The 20,964-nt window shown below is 37.2% G+C and overlaps 1 protein-coding gene across 1 annotated transcript; it reads right to left on the reverse strand.

Moving 5' to 3' along the window:
• Positions 1 to 15,427: 15,427 nt before the first annotated feature.
• Positions 15,428 to 19,015, reverse strand: LOC149173390 (uncharacterized). Its single transcript, XM_089424585.1, has 2 exons — positions 16,300 to 19,015; positions 15,428 to 16,158 (listed from the first exon to the last, which is right to left on the reverse strand). The coding sequence occupies exons 1-2, from the start codon at positions 18,968 to 18,970 to the stop codon at positions 15,707 to 15,709; spliced, it is 3,123 nt and encodes a 1,040-aa protein (XP_089280711.1). The 5' UTR covers positions 18,971 to 19,015; the 3' UTR covers positions 15,428 to 15,706.
• Positions 19,016 to 20,964: the final 1,949 nt, after the last annotated feature.

Raw genomic sequence — 20,964 nt, forward strand, 5'->3', positions numbered from 1 at the left:
GTTGATCCAGGAGTACCAAGCACAGGGTGCTTGTATCAATCCATACATCGCTCGCTTGAGTCTACACACATGCGACTCTCTGTCGAAGGTCTCAAATCCTTCTAGCTGCTCTATGTATGATGCAGGAGCATGAGACTTGGAGGAAAAATCTTCCAACTTATTCCAAAAATCTAAAAAAATCTATAGGCAAGGGAGTGGGGTCCTTTAGCCAGCAATTTTCTTGATCTTCTAGTTTAAGATAAGGATAGAATTAAAGATAAAACATTCTGTAATAAATCGCTCATGGATAAGCGATAATTAGTTTTATGCATGATTGTTTTAAAACACTCTATGTAAAAGCCATGCTTTTGTATGGATAAGGGTCGAGAAGGCTTATCTATTCTTTATAAAAATGAAATAACGAGATGCTCAGAGTTAGAGAGCCCGGACACATTGTGATTTCGAAAAACCTCTCTCTGTATAATTGATTGATGTTCCTCTGTAAAGATGTTATTTTATATCTGTATCAGTTCTGCTCCTGTTGTCTTTTGCGTGTATAAACGGTGATTCAGTCTTGGTTTTTCAATTAATTCTTAATATTAGCCTTGTTGGGGAGTTTTCCTTTCATATCGGGCGCGCAAACTTCTTTATTTGCTTAATAGAGTTTCTGCAGCAAAGTCCTGTTTACACAGAGAAATCGTGAAATTTTTCCTCAAGCGGAACATTGTTCCGGAACTGAAAGTTTATGAAATCTGGCTCATAACCGTATTAGATCCGACCCTTTATCGCATAATCGCAAGTGGAGTGGAACCGTCAAGTACTGAATCCTTATCGCATCACATAATCACATTATGGAGTGGAAAGCCCTTTAGAACCGCTGAGTGTTGAAACTGCAATAGCGCGATAAGCTTGGATCCGAAACATTATAATGAACAGTGGAAAGGACTGTCGGGTCCATGAAGATTCTCGCATCGCAAAGTTGGAGCAGGAGGAGATTATTGTGTATCTCTCAGAGTTGCGGTTGCGATTTGCGATAACACCTTATCACATTGCAAAGTATCAAGTGGGGCGGAGGACCTTTGAAGATCGAGGCGTTGTGATTGCGATCTGCGACAGTTATAAATACGGCTAGTGTATTTGAGGTCCGGCAAAAGATTCTGAGGGGGTTTTTCTTTGTAATTCCCGTATTGTGTATTTCAATATTTAGTGTTCCTAGGGGTTTAGTAAAGGAAAAGTGGAAGATTAATACTTCTGATAGTAAATTACTTCCATTCCATCCAAAAAGCCCATGATAGTCTTTTTTTCCTGGAATTACAGTCTCAGAAAGGAGTAGAGGCTCTGTTTATTGATTGTTGTAAACAATAAAAAGAGTTTCTTCTCTGAAGGGAAACCATGAGGATGTTAGTTTCATTTTAAATCACTGATACGATGATAAGCGGAGGTGAAGAAAGGGAGATTCAACCAGAAATTGAAGAACTTTAAACCAGATTTGCAGGGTTATCCATATCGCCTACACCCAAGCCACCATTAGTGGTATCAGAGCAGCCATCTGGCATTGGATTGAATCTTAGAAGCAGGAAGAAGAAAGTTACTATGACTTTCAGATTTGGAAGAGGACAAGGACGTGGTAAAGGACAGCCTATTGCAAACGCTGAAGTAATGGAAATTTTGCAACAGATGGAAACTAGATTAGATGCATTAACAACAGGCAGAAACATAGATGATGGAGATGTTAGTGAACCTGAGATTGAAGCTGCAGAGGAGGAAGTTGTAGAAGTTACTCCTAAGATGAGGTTCTTCCAGTCAGTGTTGAGATCCACAGCCAGACCAAAGACTGAGGTTCCAATATATGAAGGAGGACTAAATCCAAAAGAATTGATATACTGGATTAATAGCATGGAGAAATTCTTCGATTATGAAGAAACAGAAGATGAGAAGAAAGTCAAGTTTGTTATCACCAAGTTAAAAGGCCATGCAGCACTTTGGTGGGATGGTGTGCAGGCAGAAAGGAAGAGACTTGGCAAGCAACCAATCAAGAAATGGAGCAGAATGATAGTAAAGCTAAGAAGTAAGTTTCTGCCAAGTAATTATCAGCAAAATATGTTTAAAGAAATGCAAAATCTTAGGCAGAGATCTTTGACAGTGAAATAATACACAGAGGAGTTCTACAAGGTAAGCATAAGAGCTGAAGAAGTCCAGGATACAGATGAGAAGGTGGCTAGGTATATGAATGGTCTTAGAATGGACATTCAAGATAAAATAAGTCTACTATCTCCTAAAACAGTAGAGAAAGCTTATTAGATAGCACTGAAAGCTGAAGAAAAACTCATACTAGAGGGAGAGGTACTTTTCGAGGAAGAGGAAGTAAAGGTCGTAGAGGAAGATCTACAATACCTAAAGATGGAACTAGCAGTAGCTCAACCCAGCATGCACCCACAGGAGGTGATGCAAGAGGCAGAGGGAGTTTTTTTAGAGGAAGACAAGGTAGAGGAAGAGACAGAAAAATAATATGTCACAGATGTAACAAGCTGGGACACAGAGTTGTTGAATGCCCAGAGAATGCAGGAACAAGCCAGTGGAATGCAATTGTTGCTCCAGTTGAAGGAGAAGTTCCAGCTGCAGCAATAGTAGAAGAAGAAAATATACCAGAGAGGGGAGAATCTTTGGTAATTAATAAAGTTTTGCTCAAGCCAACAAAGGAAGTGGTTGAACCATCACAAAGAAAGACTTTATTCAGGACAGGGTATAAAGTCCAAGGGAAATGTTGCCAGATGATCATTGATAGTGGTAGCACTGATAATTTGTTCTCTACAGAAGTTGTGGAGAAATTGAAGTTGAAGACAATGAAGCATCCAACACCTTACAAGGTGTCATGGTTGCAAAAGAGGCATTAATTGTTAGTGAATGAACAGTGTGAAGTGGAATTTCAAGGGAGCAAGTATAAAGATAAAATTATATTTGATGTGATGCCAATGGATGTGTGTCACATATTGCTTGGAAGACCTTGGCAATATGACAGAGGAGACATGCATGATGGGAAAAGAAACACCTACAAGTTGGGAAAGAATGGTGTCAATCATACATTGTTTCCTCTGCAAGAAAAAGATGTACCAGGAAAGAACACTGATCCAAGAGCTCTGTTACTAGGAGGAAATGAATACTTGACACAGATTGAAGAGAATGAGGTAAATTTTGTTGTAATTTGTAAGCCCAAGGTAATAATGACTTCTACTAAATTTTTTTATTTACCCATTGGAATTCAAGAAATGTTGGAGAAATATTGTGATATTATTGTTGATGATTTGCCAAATGAATTACCACCCATTAAAAGAATCAATCATCATATAGATTTGATTCCTGGAGCAAGTCTACCTAACAAAGCAGCGTATAGAATGACTCCTACAAAAAATGAAGAGGTTAGGAAGCAAGTGCAAGAGTTGCTTGACAAAAGGCTGATCAAAGAAAGTTTGAGTCCTTGTGCAGTGCCAACAGTGCTGAGTCCAAAGAAAGATGGAGGTTGGAGAATGTGTACAGACTCAAGAGCCATCAATAAAATCACAATCAGGTACAGATTTCCATTACCTAGAATTGAAGATTTAATGGATTGCTTGAGTGGAGCTAAGTATTTTACAAAACTAGATCTTAAAAGTGGGTATCATCAGATAAGAATAAGAAAAAGAGATGAGTGCAAAACCGCTTCTAAGACAAATGAGGGATTGTATGAGTGGAGAGTAATGCCTTTTGGGTTGACAAATGCATCAAGTACATTTATGAGACTCACGAATGAAGTTCTTAAAGAGTTCATTGGTAAGTTTGTGATAGTATATCTGGATGATATATTAGTTTACAGCAAGTCTAAGGAGGAGCACGCTTACAAAGGCTGCAGCAAGAGAAATTATTGCTGAATTTGAAGAAGTGTTCATTCATGAAAGAAGAACTAGTGTATTTGGGTTTTGTTATTTCTGCTGAAGAGCTGAAGATGGATCCAGAGAAGATCAAGGCAATTATGTAGTGGCCTTCACCCAAGAGTGTTTGAAGAAGTGTTCATTCATGAAAGAAGAACTAGTGTATTTGGGTCTTGTTATTTCCGTTGAAGAGTTGAAGATGGATCCAGAGAAGATCAAAGCAATTATGGAGTGGCCTTCACCCAAGAGTGCTTTGAGGTAAGGAGTTTTCATGGTCTTGCTAGCTTTTATAGAAAATTAATTAAGAGTTTTAGTAAGATCAATGCACATATTATTGAGACCATAAAGAAGGACAAACGACCATTTAGATGCACTATTGAAGCAAAGAAGAATTTTCAGCTGTTAAAGAAAAAAAACACTGAAAAACCTATTTTGGTTTTACTTTATTTTAGTAAGCCTTTTCAAGTGTGATGCCAGCGGAGAAGCAATTGGAGGTGTTTTAAGCTAGGGAGATAGACCAATAGCTTATTTTAGTGAAAAATTGAATGATTCAAGAAGGAAGTATTCTTCTTATGACAAGGAGTTCTATGCAATTGTGCAGTCATTGAAGAAATGGAGGCATTATCTACTATCAAAGGAGTTCATCCTTTATTTAGATAACCATGCACCACAGTTTATAATGCAGCAGCCAAAGCTCTACTACAAACATGCTAAATGGGTAGAGTATCTTCAAGGTTTCCATTTTGTTTTGAAGCATATAAATGGCCAATCAAATAAAGTTGCAGATGCCTTAAGTAGGAGAAATGTATTGCTTCAAGAGAGTCAAATCCAAGTGTTGGGTTTTGATTTTTTTAAGGAATTATATGAAACAAATTCGGATTTTAAAGAGCCATTTGAAGCTTGTAAAAATCATGTTTTGATGGATAGGAGTAGATGGTTGGATTACTTCTTACAAGATGGACTGTTGTTTAAGAAAAATCAGTGGTGCATACCAAATTGTTCAATGAGGGAGAATTTAATCAAAGAAAACACAGTGGAGGACTTGCAGGATATTTTGGCATAGAGAAGACTTATGAACAACTAAACACATTTTATTTCTGACCGAATATGAAATTTGATGTGGAAAAGTATGTGAAAACTTGCAAAATCTATCAACATGCCAAGGGAAGGAGCCAAAACACAGGTTTGTATATCCCATTACCAATTCCAGATAGGCCTTGGGATTTGGTAAGTATGGATTTTGTTTTAGGCTTACCAAAGACTCAAAGGAGTAATGATTCAATTTTTGTTATAGTGGACAGATTTTAAAAAACGGCACATTTTATTCCATGTTATAAAATTAGTGATGCTTCTCACATTGCTAACTTGTTTTTTAAAGAAGTTGTAAGATTGCATGGGTTGCCCAAAAGTATTGTATCAGACAGAGATTCCAAATTTGTTAGACATTCCTGGAGGACATTATGGAGGAAACTAGGAACTAAATTAAGTTTCAGTTTTGCCTATCATCCACAAACTGATGGACAGACTGAAGTGGTGAACAAGAGTTTAGGAAACCTTTTAAGAAGTCTTACTGCAGAACATCCAAAGCAATGGGATCAACTGTTAGCATGAGCTGAATATGCATATAATGACTCACCTAACAAGAGTACAGGACAAAGTCCATTCCATATTGTTTATGGATGCATCCAAGAGGAGTAGCTAAGTTAAGAAACTTGGGAAAAGAAGAGATGAGAAGTGCAGAGGGTGAATATTTTGCTTCAGAAATGCAAGCAATACATGAACAAGTGAAACAGCAGCTGCAGGATAGCAACATCAAGTACAATACCAAAGCAGACATGAAAAGAAGAGAAGTGAACTTTGAAGTTGGAGATCTGGTTTTAGCACATTTTAGAAAGAAGAGGTTTCCAAAGAGGGAGTATAACAAATTGAAATTCAAGAAAATTGGACCATGCAGAGTGTTAAGAAAGTTTTCTGCAAATGCATATGAGATTGAGTTACCCCCTGATGTTAGAATATCACCAATTTTTAATGTTGCAGACCTGTACAAGTATGAAGGTGAAACTGCAGATGATACAACACAAGATCAACAGACCCAAGAGATGGACTAGGTAAAACAGTTACCCACAGCAAAGAATTTGCAGCCAGAAAGAATTCTGGACAAGAAGGTGTTCAAGAAGACAAGGGGGCGAGAGTACTTCCAATGTTTGGTAAAATGGAAGCATCAACTGACCGCTGAAGTTAATTGAGTCACAGAAGACATGCTACAAAAACTGCGCAGTTTTGTAGATGAACTCATGGACAGGAGCTCATGAAGAATTTTGTCCTCAGGAGTCTGATGCAGGAGCATGAGACTTGGAGGAAAAATCTTTCAACTTATTCCAAAAATCCAAAAAAATCTATAGGCAAGGGAATGGGGTCCTTTGGCCAGCGATTTTCATGATTTTCTAGTTTAAGATAGGGATAGAATTAAGGATAGAACATTCTGTAATAAATCGCTCATGGATAAGTGATAATTAGTTTTATGCATGACTGTTTTAAAACACTCTATGTAAAACCCATGCTTTGTATGGATAAGGACCAAGAGGGTTTATCTATTCTTTATAAAAATGAAATAACAAGATGCTCAGAGTTAGAGAGCCCGGACACATTGTGATTTCAAAAAACCTCTCTCTGTATAATTGATTGATGTTCCTCTGTAAAGCTGTTATTTTATATCTGTATCAGTTCTGCTCCTGCTGTTTTCTGCGTGTATAAACAATGATTCAGTCTTGGTTTTTCAATTAATTCTTAATATTAGCCTTGTTGGGGAGTTTTCCTTTCATATCGGGCGCGCAGGCTTCTTTATTTGCTTAACAGAGTTTCCGCAGCAAAGTCATGTTTACACAGAGAAATCGTGAAATTTTTCCTTAAGCGGAACATTGTTCCAAAACTGAGAGTTTATGAAATCTGGCTCATAACCATATTGGGTCCGACCCTTTATCACATAATCGCAAGTGGAGTGGAACCGTTAAGTGTCGAACCCTTATTGCATCGCATAATCGCATTATGGAGTGGAAAGCCCTTTAGAACCGCTGAGTGTTGAAACTGCGATAGTGCGATAAGCTTGGATCCGAAACATTATAGAGAACAGTGGAAAGTATTGTCGAGTCCATGAAGATTCTCGCATCGCAAAGTTGGAGCGAGAGAAGTTATTGTGTGATCTCTCGGAGTTGCGATTGTGATTTGCGATAACACCTTATCGCATCGCAAAGTATCAAGTGGAGTGGAGGACCTTTGAGGACTGAGGGGTCGCGATTGCGATCTGCAATAGTTATGAAGGCAGCTAGTGTATTTGAGGTCCAACCAAGGATTCCAGCGGGGTTTTTCTTTGTAATTCCCGTATTCTGTGTATTTCAATATTTAGTGTTACCGGGGGTTTAGTAAAGGAAAAGCTGAAGATTAATACTTCCGATAGTAAATTACTTCCGTTCCATCCAAAAAGCCCGCTACAGTTTTTTTTCCTGGAATTACAGTCTCAAAAATGAGCAGACGCTTTGTTTATTAATTGTTGTAAACAATAAAAAGGGTTTTTGCTCTAAAGGGAAACCTTGAGGATGTTAGTTTCATTGTAAATGACTGATACACCGATAAGCAGAAGTGAAGAAAGGGAGATTCAACCAAAAATTGAAGAACTTCAAACCAGATTTGCAGGATTATCCATATCGCCTGCATCGAGGCCACCAATGTACACCTCTTCCTCAATCACTCTGTTGAGGAAAGTTGTCTCGACACTCCCACCTGTTGCTTGCTCCACCTTGTAGATCCACCTGGATCCTACAACTGACTTGTCCTTTGGTCTTGGTACAACTTCCCAGGCACTGTTCCTAATAATGGAATCATATTCCTCTACCATGGCATCAAACCATACAGGTTGTTGCACTGCTTCCTCGAATGAGTATGGCTCATTCTATACACTCGCTCATAAGAGCCATGTAGTCAGTGTACCGATCTGGTGACCTCCTCTTCTTACGTTGTGATGCGGGTGCTCCCACATTCTCTCTAGCATCATGCATCAATCTTTCAGCCTCTTAGGTGTGCTTCCTTCCATCTCTTGATGTCTCTACATGAGTGGGTGCTTCCACTCTCTGCTCCTCTTCTTTTGGCTGCTCCACAACATTATGAGGTTCTTCCTTTGTAGCTAAAAGCTCCTCATATGCATGTAATTGAAGCTTCCTCTCAAGGGAACATCTCATGGCCTTCTCTTCATCGAACTTCACATCTCTACAAACAATTGTCATCCTGTGAGATGGCAAGTACACCAGATAGTTGTGAGGTATATCAATGTATCCCACAAATATGCCCAACTCGGTTGTTGGTTCTATATTTTTCCTTGCATCCTTGGAAACATGACAGTAAATTGATGAACCAAAGATCCTGAAGTGTACCACATCTGATTTCTTACCTAAAAAAACTTCTTCTGGTGTATTCATCCCGAGAATCCGATGAGGACTCATGTTCTGCACATATACCATTGTGTTGCATCCTTCAACCCACAAGTGCAACGATAGGCCCTAATCATGCAACATCGCCCACGAAAATACCACAATACTTATGTTCTTTCTTTCTACAACGCCATTCTGTTGTGGGTTATGGGGTGCTATTAACTCTCGTTGAATTCTTCTGATGCACAGAAGTTCTTGAACTCATTCGACACATATTCTCCACCATTATCGCTCCTAAGAGCCTTCACTTTCTTGCTAATGTCTTTCTCAACAAGTGTCTTAAATTCATAAAATTTTGAGAATGTTTGGTCTTTCTTCTGCATGAAAAATATCCAACACTTACTGAGAAATCATCTACAAATATCACATACTACCTGTGCTTGGTTGTGGAAGCTGTCGAGAATGGTCCACACACATCTTAGTGAACTCTTTTAAGGACCACTTGCACTCGACTATCCTTATCATGAAAGGTGGCTTTGGTGTATTTCCCCAATGTACGCCCTTTGCATGTATCACGATTGCTCTAGTGCACCCTTGGGAAGACCTGTAGAAATATGTTGCATGATCTTCAAATCTCCATGGTGCAAATGGCCAAGTCGCCTATGCCATAACTCACCGATGTCTTGGCTCTGCACCTTCTCTGCTTTCGTGCTCAAAACAGTACAATCTTATACATCCAAATTGTAGAGGTTCTTCACCCGAACCTCGATCCACTTCACCTATCTCGTGGCTATGTGATGCATGAAAGCCTTTCATTTTCTAAATATCACATCGTAGCCACGGTCTTCCAACATAATAACTGAAACTAAATTCTTCTTCAAACCCAAAACATACATGACATCTTTCAATGTGAAAGGAGAACCAGACTCCCTCTAAAAAGTAACAGTACCGATGTCGGTCACGCTATACCTTCCATCATCTCCCATATCGATGTGCATCTGGAGGTCCTTCTCCTCCAAGTCGCTGAAGAATTCTTTGTTGTCAGTCATATGGAATAAGGCTCCATTATCTAGATACCACACACTACCCATCACCGATGTCACCACGCATGCAATGAGGGTGAAATCTAACTCAAATTTTGAAGCAAGAGCTTCACCTGTCATTCCTCCTAAGGGCTTCTTGTTGGCCTTCTTGTGCGAACACTTCGTGGCATAGCGTCCCATCTCGTGATAGTGAAAACATTTAATCTTCGACAAGTCCTTCTTCTTACCTGCCTGACCAAAATCCGATTTGGAATGGGATGTCTTCCTTTCCCTTTCTTTGCCTTTCTAGCCAAGGCACAGTTCTCCTCATCATCATGCTTGGATGCGGATCCATCTCAAGTGTTTCGCTTGATCTCTTCTTGCACCAAGTCGGACCACAAACGCTCCCACTCTGGTAGCTTCTCCCTCCCATTTACCGAATCCTGGTAGTTGTTCCAACTCTTAGGAAGGCCTGGAAGTGCTAGGTTGACCAAATCATCTTCAGCTACTGTAACACCAACACTTCCAAGCTCATCTCGACATTGCGTGAACTTGGTCAAGTACTTTGGTATTGTGTCTCCCTTCTCCATTTGGATTTTCGTAAGGTTGTCCTTTAGTGTCAGCTTCCTATGGTCATTGTTGTTCTGAAACAAGTCTGCCAAGCCCTTCCACATTGCATATGGAATTTCCTTTTCGTGGAGGTTCCAGACAATATGATCTCTAACTCCTTCCAGTAGGATCCTTCTTTCCTTGGCTACATTCTTCTTCCAATTCACCAGATCTTGAGCATCAGTTGTTGGAGGCTTAGGAATATCACTATCTATGAATTCCTTATTACCATTATCTTCCAACACTGCTTCCATCCTATCCTTCCAAGCTATGTAATTCAAGCTTCCCTCAAGGGCATACTCAAGTCTCAATCCATAGAACAACATACTAATCATGTCGTTAGTTCTAGAGAATAGATATGCAAAACTAGTTCCTCCTGCAAGTAGAAACTCGTATTCTTCTCTTCTATAGTAATTTCAGCTCCGATACTATTTAGAAATTCCTTGTAAATTCGAACTGCTAATTGTAATATGCTAAAACAATATACTTGAATCTACTCTACCAATTGCGGAAACCCAATTTAAACGATTGCGAAATCATGAAGCATACAAGAGAAAGAATTCAATCAACACATTACACAATGATTTCATGGGGAAATCCACAGTTAAAAACTCCACTATCTATATATTGCATTAGTCAGAAAATATGAGAAGATTACAATTATTTTCTCATGCTCGAACAACCTCTATACTATCTCTATATGTCTCATTGCTTCCTAGACAAGCCTAAGCCAATACTTAACCAATTTTCTGCTTGCTCAAGCCCCTATTTCCTTGTGTTGTTTCCTTGGGAATTAGCCCCCTATTGATTAGGGAAATCCTCAATTGGAATTACGCAATACATTATACACCTTCCTCTCACTGCATGCACCACCTGTACAATTTGGATGATTATACAACTAATAGTACATTTCCCTTGAATTCCAATCTCAACTGGGTAACTCTCATTCACACGTGCATAAGTTTTTTATGGTTGATTTATCATTTAACTAATTGATCATGAAGTACACACCACACCACACTAGTTCCTCCAACAGTTGGAACTAGTTAAACTGACTTTAACTCAAATAAACTGAATTAATTAATTACAACTCAAAATAAACTCAACCAGGGCTCCTAAAAAACAAGAGTCATTCTACATGACTCAAGTTAGACCCTCAACTCGAATTAACTAAACCAACTAAGTCAAACTAACTTAGTTAACTCGTACAAGTTGTCATGAGATGTGGAATTACAATTTTCTTCTAATTTAATTCAAGGGAAAAATAAATTTGAATCTTTCTTGGTGCCATTTTCAACAGAATTAAGAAAATAAAATGGATAGAAAAACTAGAGGCTAATATCTTTCCATTGGGCAGCGAAATTAAATCAAGGCTCATATGGGAGGCTGTCCTCATGATGGGAAGAGGACAATATCGCTGAGATACTCAAGCTATTTTCACACTTTCCATGTTGTCTCAAATTGCAGAAATAATGCTAAGGATATTACTAAACCACAAAACATCCAATACTAATAGAGATTATAGTCTTTTTGAATGAAATATAAGTGCATTCAACCAAATCTTGAAAGGAAAGGCAACATAGCCAACATTCTAAAAGAAATATGATAAAAAATAGAGAGCTCCTAGAAAATTGTTATTATATACACATATGTCAAGCTACTTTAACAACAAGAGGAAAAACAATAGAGATCTAAAATATTTCTCACCCACAATATAAGGTTCCAAGGGATTTCTCCACAAATCTAACCATAAAAAATGAGAAAGAGAGCTAGGCCTTCTGGAGACTGATAGGTCCAACTCCTCTTACATTAAAGTATGACTAATTTATTAAATCCACTAATTTCTCCAATAATAAAATATTTTTGAATCTTCTAAACAATTCTTCTAATAATAAACATATGGTTCAACCTGCTCTACAAAAGAATAATAAATAATTTTCAAACCCACTTTTTAATCCCATAAATATTGATATTTTCTAAATCCTTGCTCTGCTTCCAGGCATGATGATAAAATAATGAAATAGCTAGCAAATCTTCATAAAGACAGGGGGGTTCCATATTCTAGGCTTCTCTTTGAATGCTGGGCACTTCCTAACAAATTCCTTCACAAGTGGATCTCGTAAGTGCCAAAACAAGGGCAGAAGGGCTGTGGTAGTTATACCCACCTCCTCAAAGACATGGTTGTTACAACATGGGTAAGAAAAAGTTAATGGTGAATACATTAAATATTAAGTATTATATAATAAGTTAATGATTGTGTAAGAAAGAGTTAATGGTGAATACATTAATAATTTTAGATTTCAAGCTTTTGTGGTAGTTTTTTGGAGTAGCATGATCCCGATTATCCACATTAAATATTAAGTATCACGTAATAAGCTAATGATTGCTTTATATTAAATAAAAATAATGAGATAGTCAACAGATAAGATGGAAAAATTTAGCAATACTATAAACCCTCTACCAGATATAATCCGCCTGAGAGCTGCTCAACTGGTTTAAACGATTTTATACTTTGACAAATGTTAATTCGATGCTTGTGATATCCCTTGAAATGTGCTCCTCATGTGATTGAGTTTTTCTGCCAGGAAAAGAACTATAAACCCTCTACCAGATATAGTCCGCCTGAGAGCTGCTCAACTGGTTTAAACGATTTTATACTTTGACAAATGTTAATTCGATGCTTGTGATATCCCTTGAAATGTGCTCCTCATGTGATTGAGTTTTTCTGCCAGGAAAAGAACAAAGGGCACCTCGATTTGACTTCCAACTAGTCCCTGGTATTGCTGTCATATATATAGCCAGAATTAGACTGTTTTCAGGCCACACAAGAGCAGCTTTATTTACAAATGAAGCACAGTTCAGAAGTATGCATGGAAAAATATATGTAAGCATCCTCTTTGTGTCAAGAAATCCTGAGACAAAGTATTCCTTGTTGCTGCTTCTGCAGTTTCCCTTTATGATTTAGATCAGCAAATACGAATCTCCAGATTTTCTTGTCTTATGGTGTATCTTGAGTGCAGGATTACAAGACCTTCATGCATAGGATGAAATTTGCTCTTATAAAGACTAAATCCATTACCGGTTTGTTGCTCTTCAAGCATTTGATGCCATACCCATTTGTTCATGTTAAAGATACTTTCCTTATTGAACAAATGGAAAACAAAATCATGAGACCAGCACCTCAATAAGCACAGACCAGGTTTATTTCGGGCCCAGCAACAGCTCCAAGTGCCTTCTCCATTTGAAAATGAAGATCTGGGAATAGTATAGCCACTTCTTATTGATAGCAACAGATTTATGATGCAAGCATGTGCGCTGCTGCCTTACAAACCCTGACTGTACATCTGGAGCTTCAAAACTGGAACACTTACTCTGAAACATGACCGGCAAATCCTCTAGAAAGGCTCTCTCAACATAACACTCTAGCTGGAATAAGAAAATATCTCCAAACTCAGCAGACAATTTGTGTAGTACTCCAGACTGGAGATCAAAGTTTCCTGCAAACTTTCCAACAGTAGTGACAATCATGCTAAAATCACGTCTCAAAAGTATTCCAACTATGTTTCTTGGGAACAGGGATATTGTGCCGCGTGCGGAGACTGGTGAGTCCAAGTGTTAGTCACAGTGTCACAAGATTAGCCTTAGTGTAATACTGAAGGAAATGCCACTTCACTGGAAGGTCATGCTTCTGCTGTCATGACCATATTTCCCAATTTCCAAATACAATACTCCTGACGAATAGCACATTACTGGATTCCGATCTATGGATGTAAACAGAAATCTGATTCACCTGTGTATATTCTCTGCACTTTTGTTCCATATTAACAAATGGATATTTCTGAAATGGATTATTCATAGTGCTGCCGCTATCACAGCCATAACGCCTACTTTATCATCTCCTGGATTGCCCTTTCATCATAGTTTAGGGATATAGTTAATCTCATCCTTCAACTGGGAAAGAACTGTAGCCCACAAATTCCTCGTGTACACATTTGTTTGCCTGCGTGAAACATGTTGCACCGAACTGGCACAACGTTGTTCACTGCATAGGGGAATCTGCTGTTATGTTGCTCCCATGGGGTTTCTGCTGCGAATTGGAGTTATTGCATTCCTCGTCAACAAACAGCCTTGAAAAGGTCATTAAAATGCTAGCATATGGCAGGTTATACACACTGCTTCAAGATTCCACATCTGCCTACTGGGACAGTGCCATAATAACAAAATCCTTGGACCCTACAGGGAGAGAGCCATAATAATAAAATCTTTGGACAAAAGGTAGTATTCTAGATGCCTGAAAGAGTTCGTGCTGATAAACAAACAGACCATAATGTTCTCTTGGAACCCCCAAATCCATCTAAAATCCATATGTATCATGTTGTAGATCATATCTTGTGGTGAAAATCACAAGAGTTACCCTAATAACATACCAGGGATAACAGGCCTACTTAAAACCGATGTCAAAATAATATTTTAAAACATACTTGAAGTCTAGATCTTGAACTCATTGTAATAATTGTGCTACCAATTTCACCCTACAGCTACCTTCCAACCTAATTCTTAACTGTTCTGGGAACAAGGTGGAACCGTGGCTGGTACAGAATGATCTTGTGATACAACTGTGGCTTCATAGTGGTGATGTAAAGGAGAAACCTACTAAAGAAAAGTCTAAGCTTCATCTTTGTCAACATGTTCATGCTTCATGAATGCTTGTGGAAACAAAATTGCTGACCTGCCCTTTAATCCTTTAAAAGGAATACAAAGCCCTTGGTATATTTATATTCACGAAACAACAGAAATAAAACCAAATCCATCTAGCATCCATATGTATCATGTTGTAGATCATATCTTGTGTTGAAAACCACAAGAGTTACCCTCATGACATATCAGAGATAACAGGCCTATTTAAAACCGATGTCACAATAATATTTTAAACTCAAGTCTAAATCTTGAACTAATTACAATAATTGTGCTACCAATTTCACTACAGCTTACCTCCTATGAAAATTAGGTGTCCAACCTGATTCTTAACAGTTCTGGGAATAAGGTAGAACCGTGTCTAGTACAGATTGATTTTCTGATACAACTGTGGCTTCAAAGTGCTGGTGTAAAGGAGGAACATACTAAAAAAAAGTCTAATCTTCATCTTTGTCAACATGTTCATGCTTCAAGAATGCTTGTGGAAACAAAATTGCTGACCTGCCCTTTACTCCTTTAAAACAAATACAAAGCCCTTGGTATATTTGAATGCCCCAAACAACATTTTACTATAGATGTTCAGTGATATTGAACAATAAGATTGATATACATAAAGTTTTTCTAAAATGTGTATGGGGATTTTAATATTTGTAGCAAAGTTTTTCTAAAATGTGTATGGGGATTTTAATATTTGTAGAAAGATTTGCTAGACATTATTTATGGCAGATTTAACTTTATTGTTCACACTTATGAACCCAACAAGTTACAATAAACATGCCACATAGAAGAGAAAGGAATAAAACTACAAATAGGCTGCATAGAGGAGAGGAGAGGAGAATAAAACTTAAACTAGCTGGAACTAATGACAAAGGACTTAAAAATTACTACGTAGTTCAGTTAGACAACTGACAATGGATCAAATTACTTTATGATTCAATTAAATTACTTCATGATTCAATTATACCACTACTGGATCAAATTATTTCACAGTTCAATTATACAACCATTGATCCCTTAGAATAAACTAGATGAACTTTGGTGAAGTTCACAATTCAATTATAAAACCACTGATCCCTTAGAATAAACTAGAAGAACTTTGGCCTTCACCAATGTTGTTAGGAGTAGTACTTGTACTGCCTAGTAAATGTGATATTTCTAATTGCAATTTTGGAATTCCTGTAACTCCTAAAAACTTTTCTTTGATGCTTTGCAATGTACTCACAATGTCCATCATAGTAGGTCGTCTTTCAGGAGATTCTTTTGTGCAGAACAAACCCAGGCTTATGAGTTGACTGAGGCAATTGAGCTCCTTATCTTCTATAGTGCCCATACTTGTCTTCCTCAATAGACTCCCATCTACCACATCTTTGACTAGGTTCAGAAAACCACTATCCTCCCATTTCTGCAAGTTCATTCCTTCCACAAAGATGTTGTGTGTGAGTTTCTTTCTGGTCAACATCTCCAATAACACTATTCCATAGCTATAAACATCACCTTTTGTTGTGGCACGTCCACCCAGTCCATATTCTACATTGAAACATTCTCATATTAAGGTTTATAATATACAAATTTTAATAAAAAAAGGAAATTGCCAACATTGCTTAGTATGCTATCTAGTTCATATAATACCTAACAATTGTTTGATATGCTATCTAGTTCACATAATACCTGGAGGAATGTAGCCTATTGACCCTTTGAGTGCATGTGTTGAAGTGATCTCTGAATCCTTAGAATTTGCAAAATGTACACTAGCAATGCCAAAGTCTGTTATATATGCTGTCATGTCTTCACCTAGCAGCACATTGCTAGGTTTCAGATCACAATGGAGCACTTGCACAAAACAATGGTGATGGAGATATGTCATGCCTTGCGCGATATCTATTGCTATATTCAACCTTTGAAACAAGCTCAAATTACTTTCTTCTTGGCCATTAGGATATAACCACTTCTCTAAGCTTCCATTTTGCATTAATGGAAATATCAAAGCTTTCATTTGGAGGTTTGAATAATATGTTATGATTCTAATCAAATTTCGGTGCCTAACTTTACCCAAAACTTTGCATTCCTTGTCAAAAGCCTTCTTGCTGCCCTCATTTTCCAAATTGAGAAGCTTGATAGCGACAAGTGTGCCATCATTTAGAACCCCTTTGTACACTTTTCCAAAACTACCAACTCCTATCAAGTTGGCATCACTAAATTCATTTGTTGCATTCATGATCTCGCCATATGAAATTCTTTGATGTCCCGTAGTGAAGGATGCCATGACCTCTGTATGACTCTGTTTCTTGCGATTTTGAATCCGCAAGATTCCCAAAAACAAACACAATACAACAACCACTGCAGCAATAACCATAGGTATGATAACTCTTTTTGTATGCCAAAAGCTTTGATGTTTGTGAGCATAGCATAGTCGCAGACTTACCCAAGGTCCACAAAGATCAGGATTTCCCATAAATGCCATGGCACCAAGATTTTTGAAAATTCCTCCTTTAGGGACTTCTCCTGACAACTTATTGAAAGAAAAATTACAATGGCTGAGCAGTTTGAGCTTTTCCAGTGACAAGGGTATTCCACCTGATAGATTGTTGTAGGATAAATCCATAGCCTCCAAACTTTGAAGTTCATTGAGTGTAATTGGAATTGGACCTCCAAGGGCATTGTGGGAAAGATTGAGGTACTCTAGTTCTTTGCAACTTTGGAGCGTACTTGGAATGTAGCCAGTTAACTGATTTGCAGAAACATCTATAGCTTGAAGCATAGTCATCTTGCTTAGTCCTAAAGGCACAGATCCATGAAATAAATTGTTTGAAAGGTTGAAAGACAAAGCTAAATTTCCAAGCCCTGCAACTTCTGGAGGTATTTTCCCAGTGAGCCTATTGTATGATAGGTCTAGGTCTAATAAGTTCACACATTTCCCTAGATGTGGAGGTATATTACCTGATAATTGATTATAGAAAAGATATAGATATCTTAACTGTTGGAGGTTGGCAATAGACTCAGGGATTCTTCCATCAAAATTATTTTGAGAGAGATCTAAATACCCTAAGCTTTTGAGTTTCCCAATATTGAAAGGGATGTTTCCTTGTAAATAGTTGGATGACATACTTAACACTTGCAAGTTTTGAAGGGTATTAAGTGCAAAAGGGATAGGCCCTGTAAAATTATTGGAGTCTAAAAGAAGCTGCGTTAAACTAGTTAAATTTCCAATCTGTGGAGGTATTTCTCCTGTTAATTCATTCTCTTCTAAGTTTATGTAATCTAATTTTGTAGATAGATGGCCTATAGAAAAGGGAATACGTCCCTTGAAATTATTACTAAATAAATATATCTTTTCTAAGGCAGAACAGTTAGTAAGAGCGGTAAGAATGGGCAAGCTCGTGGTGCTGCCGCTAACCAATTGATTATAGGCTAAGCTAAACAGTTTGAGCTGCGTTAACTTACCAAACTCTGTGGATACTACTCCGCTGAGCTGGTTATATGGTAAAGAGATTGTTTGAAGCTTCGTACAGTTGAAGAGGGAAGCAGGAATGCTGCCACTCAACTGATTAGCACCCATAAAGAGTGCCGTCAACTGGGTGTTCTTGGTACAAAACTCAGCGGGAATGTTACCAGTAAAGTGGTTATTTACAATGGCCAATACTTGAAGACTGGTGCAGTTAGCCAAGGGAGATGGAATTTGTCCTGTGAGATTGTTAACCCCCAGTTGTATAAATCTCAACTGGCTTAGCATGCCCAATTCGGATGGAATACTCCCGTGAAGCTTGTTTCTACCCAGATTTATGTATTCCAAAGAGGATATGTTTCCCAACCAGGACGGGATTGTACCTGTGAGATTGTTGGTCTCCATAGAGATGACCCGTAAACTACGACACCCACCAAGAGTGGGCGGAATTGAGCCTTGGAGTTGATTAAGAAACAGGTAAAGTGTGTTTAAGCGAAACAAATTTCCGAATTGATAGGGAATGTGCCCATGAAAATTGTTATTACTAAGGTCTAGCATCCTAAGAAAGGAGAGATTGCCGAGCAGAGGAGAAATTGTACCTTGTAATCCCATGCTTGAAACATTCAGAGAAACCACTCTGTGTCTGCGACCACTGCATATGACACCTGTCCACTGGCAGAAGGAAACATTAGGTTTCCAAGAAGTCAGCAATGATTGGTATGGATCATATGTGATGGAAGACATGAATCCAAGCAGAGCTTCTTGATCAGAAGCATTGCTGAGATGAGGATGCCCATGAACGGCAGAAAATACATGAGGACTGACAGAGAAAATGAAATAAAATAAAAGCAGCACTCTCTCAATAAAGAGAAGACGAGGAACGCGACATATCTTCATCTCCTCTTCTAGAGAATGGTTTATGAAACATGACAATGAGGAAGAATGAATCGATTTACTTAAATAGTGTTGACGAAGTCAATAGTCAAATGGAAGGATTGAATGGAATACTCAATCGACCATTCTCCTTGAGTTTTCGTGTTCCTAACGCCTGAATTTGAACATGAAATATTATCTCCTCAATGTTAAAAATAAAATCTCCTCGCTATGTTATTTTTTACTCCGGTCACCACTTGGGAGCATTTTTATTCCCTTTTTAAAACACATTTTTGTTACGTTTATTATCAATGTCAATCTTGTTAAATATTTATTAATCATGTCAGTTTATGATTTAGTCATGTATCTTTGGTCGCGTGTGGTAGCAAATGTGTTAAGGGTCTCAATAATAGAACTAAATTCAAGAATAAGTTTATTATATTCTTTTCTATTTATTATAGAATATCTCTCTATGTTATAGTCTTACAATTTTTTATTGAACTTTATCATTCAATTAAAAATGTCTTTATATTTTTTTTATTGTTTTTCATTGATTTATCAATGGAAGAAATAAAATCTATTTAAAAAGCCTGCAAAAGTATGTTATTGAAGGTTAACTCTCAACAACAAACAATGAAAGTGACTAGCAATTTTGACATTTTTAAGATCTAATTTTATTAGCAAGAATTCTACGCAGTAACTTTCAGGAAGCAAAAAAATATAGAGAAAGGAAACATTTTCTCTGAAAAGATAATTATTAGAAATGATGATTACAAATACCTCAATACAACATATAAATTGCTTACTAGAAATACCTATGTAACTATAATTTATTCTTCTATGAAATAATTCTATAGAAAGGTACAACCACCAAGGTAATCCTAGGAAACACATAATGGTTTTTCATGTACTCTATGAATGACTATGAGAATAATTATACAACGATTAATGTATTAAATGGAAATTTTGAGATCACAAAAGATGAAAATTAGTTAGTAAAGCATATTAAAAATAGGATCCAACAAGTTATCCATTTTCATAAGATAAGTTACCAAAATTGAGATCCTTAATAAATGCCTATGACCTCAATTCAAGAGTAGAATAATCCACTAATAAAAATTTATACATAGAGAAATCATCACCCAAAAATGTTTTCTGACCCTAGGAGAATTTATGAATTAATCTTGAACTAATTCTAAGCTACAACCCTTATTCCCTTACTCCAGAGATAAAGTACTGATTTTTTGAATTTAATCTCATTTTTATAAGATAAAACTAAACTAATTACATACTAAAACAAAAATAGCTAAGTAAAAAGCCATGTAATTTTCTCATGTGATCTACACGTTTATTAGAAAATGTCTTGGAAAAATGTGATGCAAAATGTCATGCATCTAACCACATCTCCAATCAATTGAAAGTTTTTATTCATGGATGATCAGCTTCATAAATCTTTCCTTGATTAAATATTTTCCTATACTATTCCTTTTTTAGCAATCTCATGCATGCATCTATTTTTCTATTTTAGCCCCAATAAGCTCCATCTAAACTTATATTTTATCTTTAGCAATTAACCACTTTGGAAATTGGAATGACCATGCACCTAATGAGAAATTTCGTAGCTCTTATCCCATGATTTTTCTGTTAACTAATGGAAATATTTAAGTTTGCACCACATGACACTGAAATTCCCTTCGCATGCTATATTATTCCCCTTGCTTGTACATGGATCAAGAAAATTGTATGTCAGAACTACAAATATATTCTTTGAACAAATTTATTAGGAAAAATGATCAATTAATATTAAAATGAAACATTCAAGTCCTTTTCCTAAGCCCAGTTTACTTTCCTATATAAATATGGAACAAACAAAGCTAAATTGTCAACAATGTATTATTGCAAAATTGTAGTTCTATGCAATGCTTTTCCAATGGTATAATACATTCCCATAATGGGGATCAAATCAAAAGTAATTGTGAACATATTAGAGGAGTTTTCATACTGTACATTTATTCTAA

The sequence above is a fragment of the Pinus tabuliformis genome, chromosome 4_2 (assembly GCF_031772625.1).
Source record: "Pinus tabuliformis cultivar Carrire ecotype Pingquan chromosome 4_2, CPIR1, whole genome shotgun sequence".
Classification (NCBI taxonomy): Eukaryota; Viridiplantae; Streptophyta; class Pinopsida; order Pinales; family Pinaceae; genus Pinus; species Pinus tabuliformis.

Coding starts and splice junctions, on each gene's coding strand:
- LOC149173390 (XM_089424585.1), bottom strand. CDS start 18,970: ATGAAGATATGTCGCGTTCCTCGTCTTCTCTTTATTGAGAGAGTGCTG. Junction 16,159..16,299: donor AATAGGCTACATTCCTCCAG/GTATTATGTGAA, acceptor GTTTCAATGTAG/AATATGGACTGGGTGGACGT.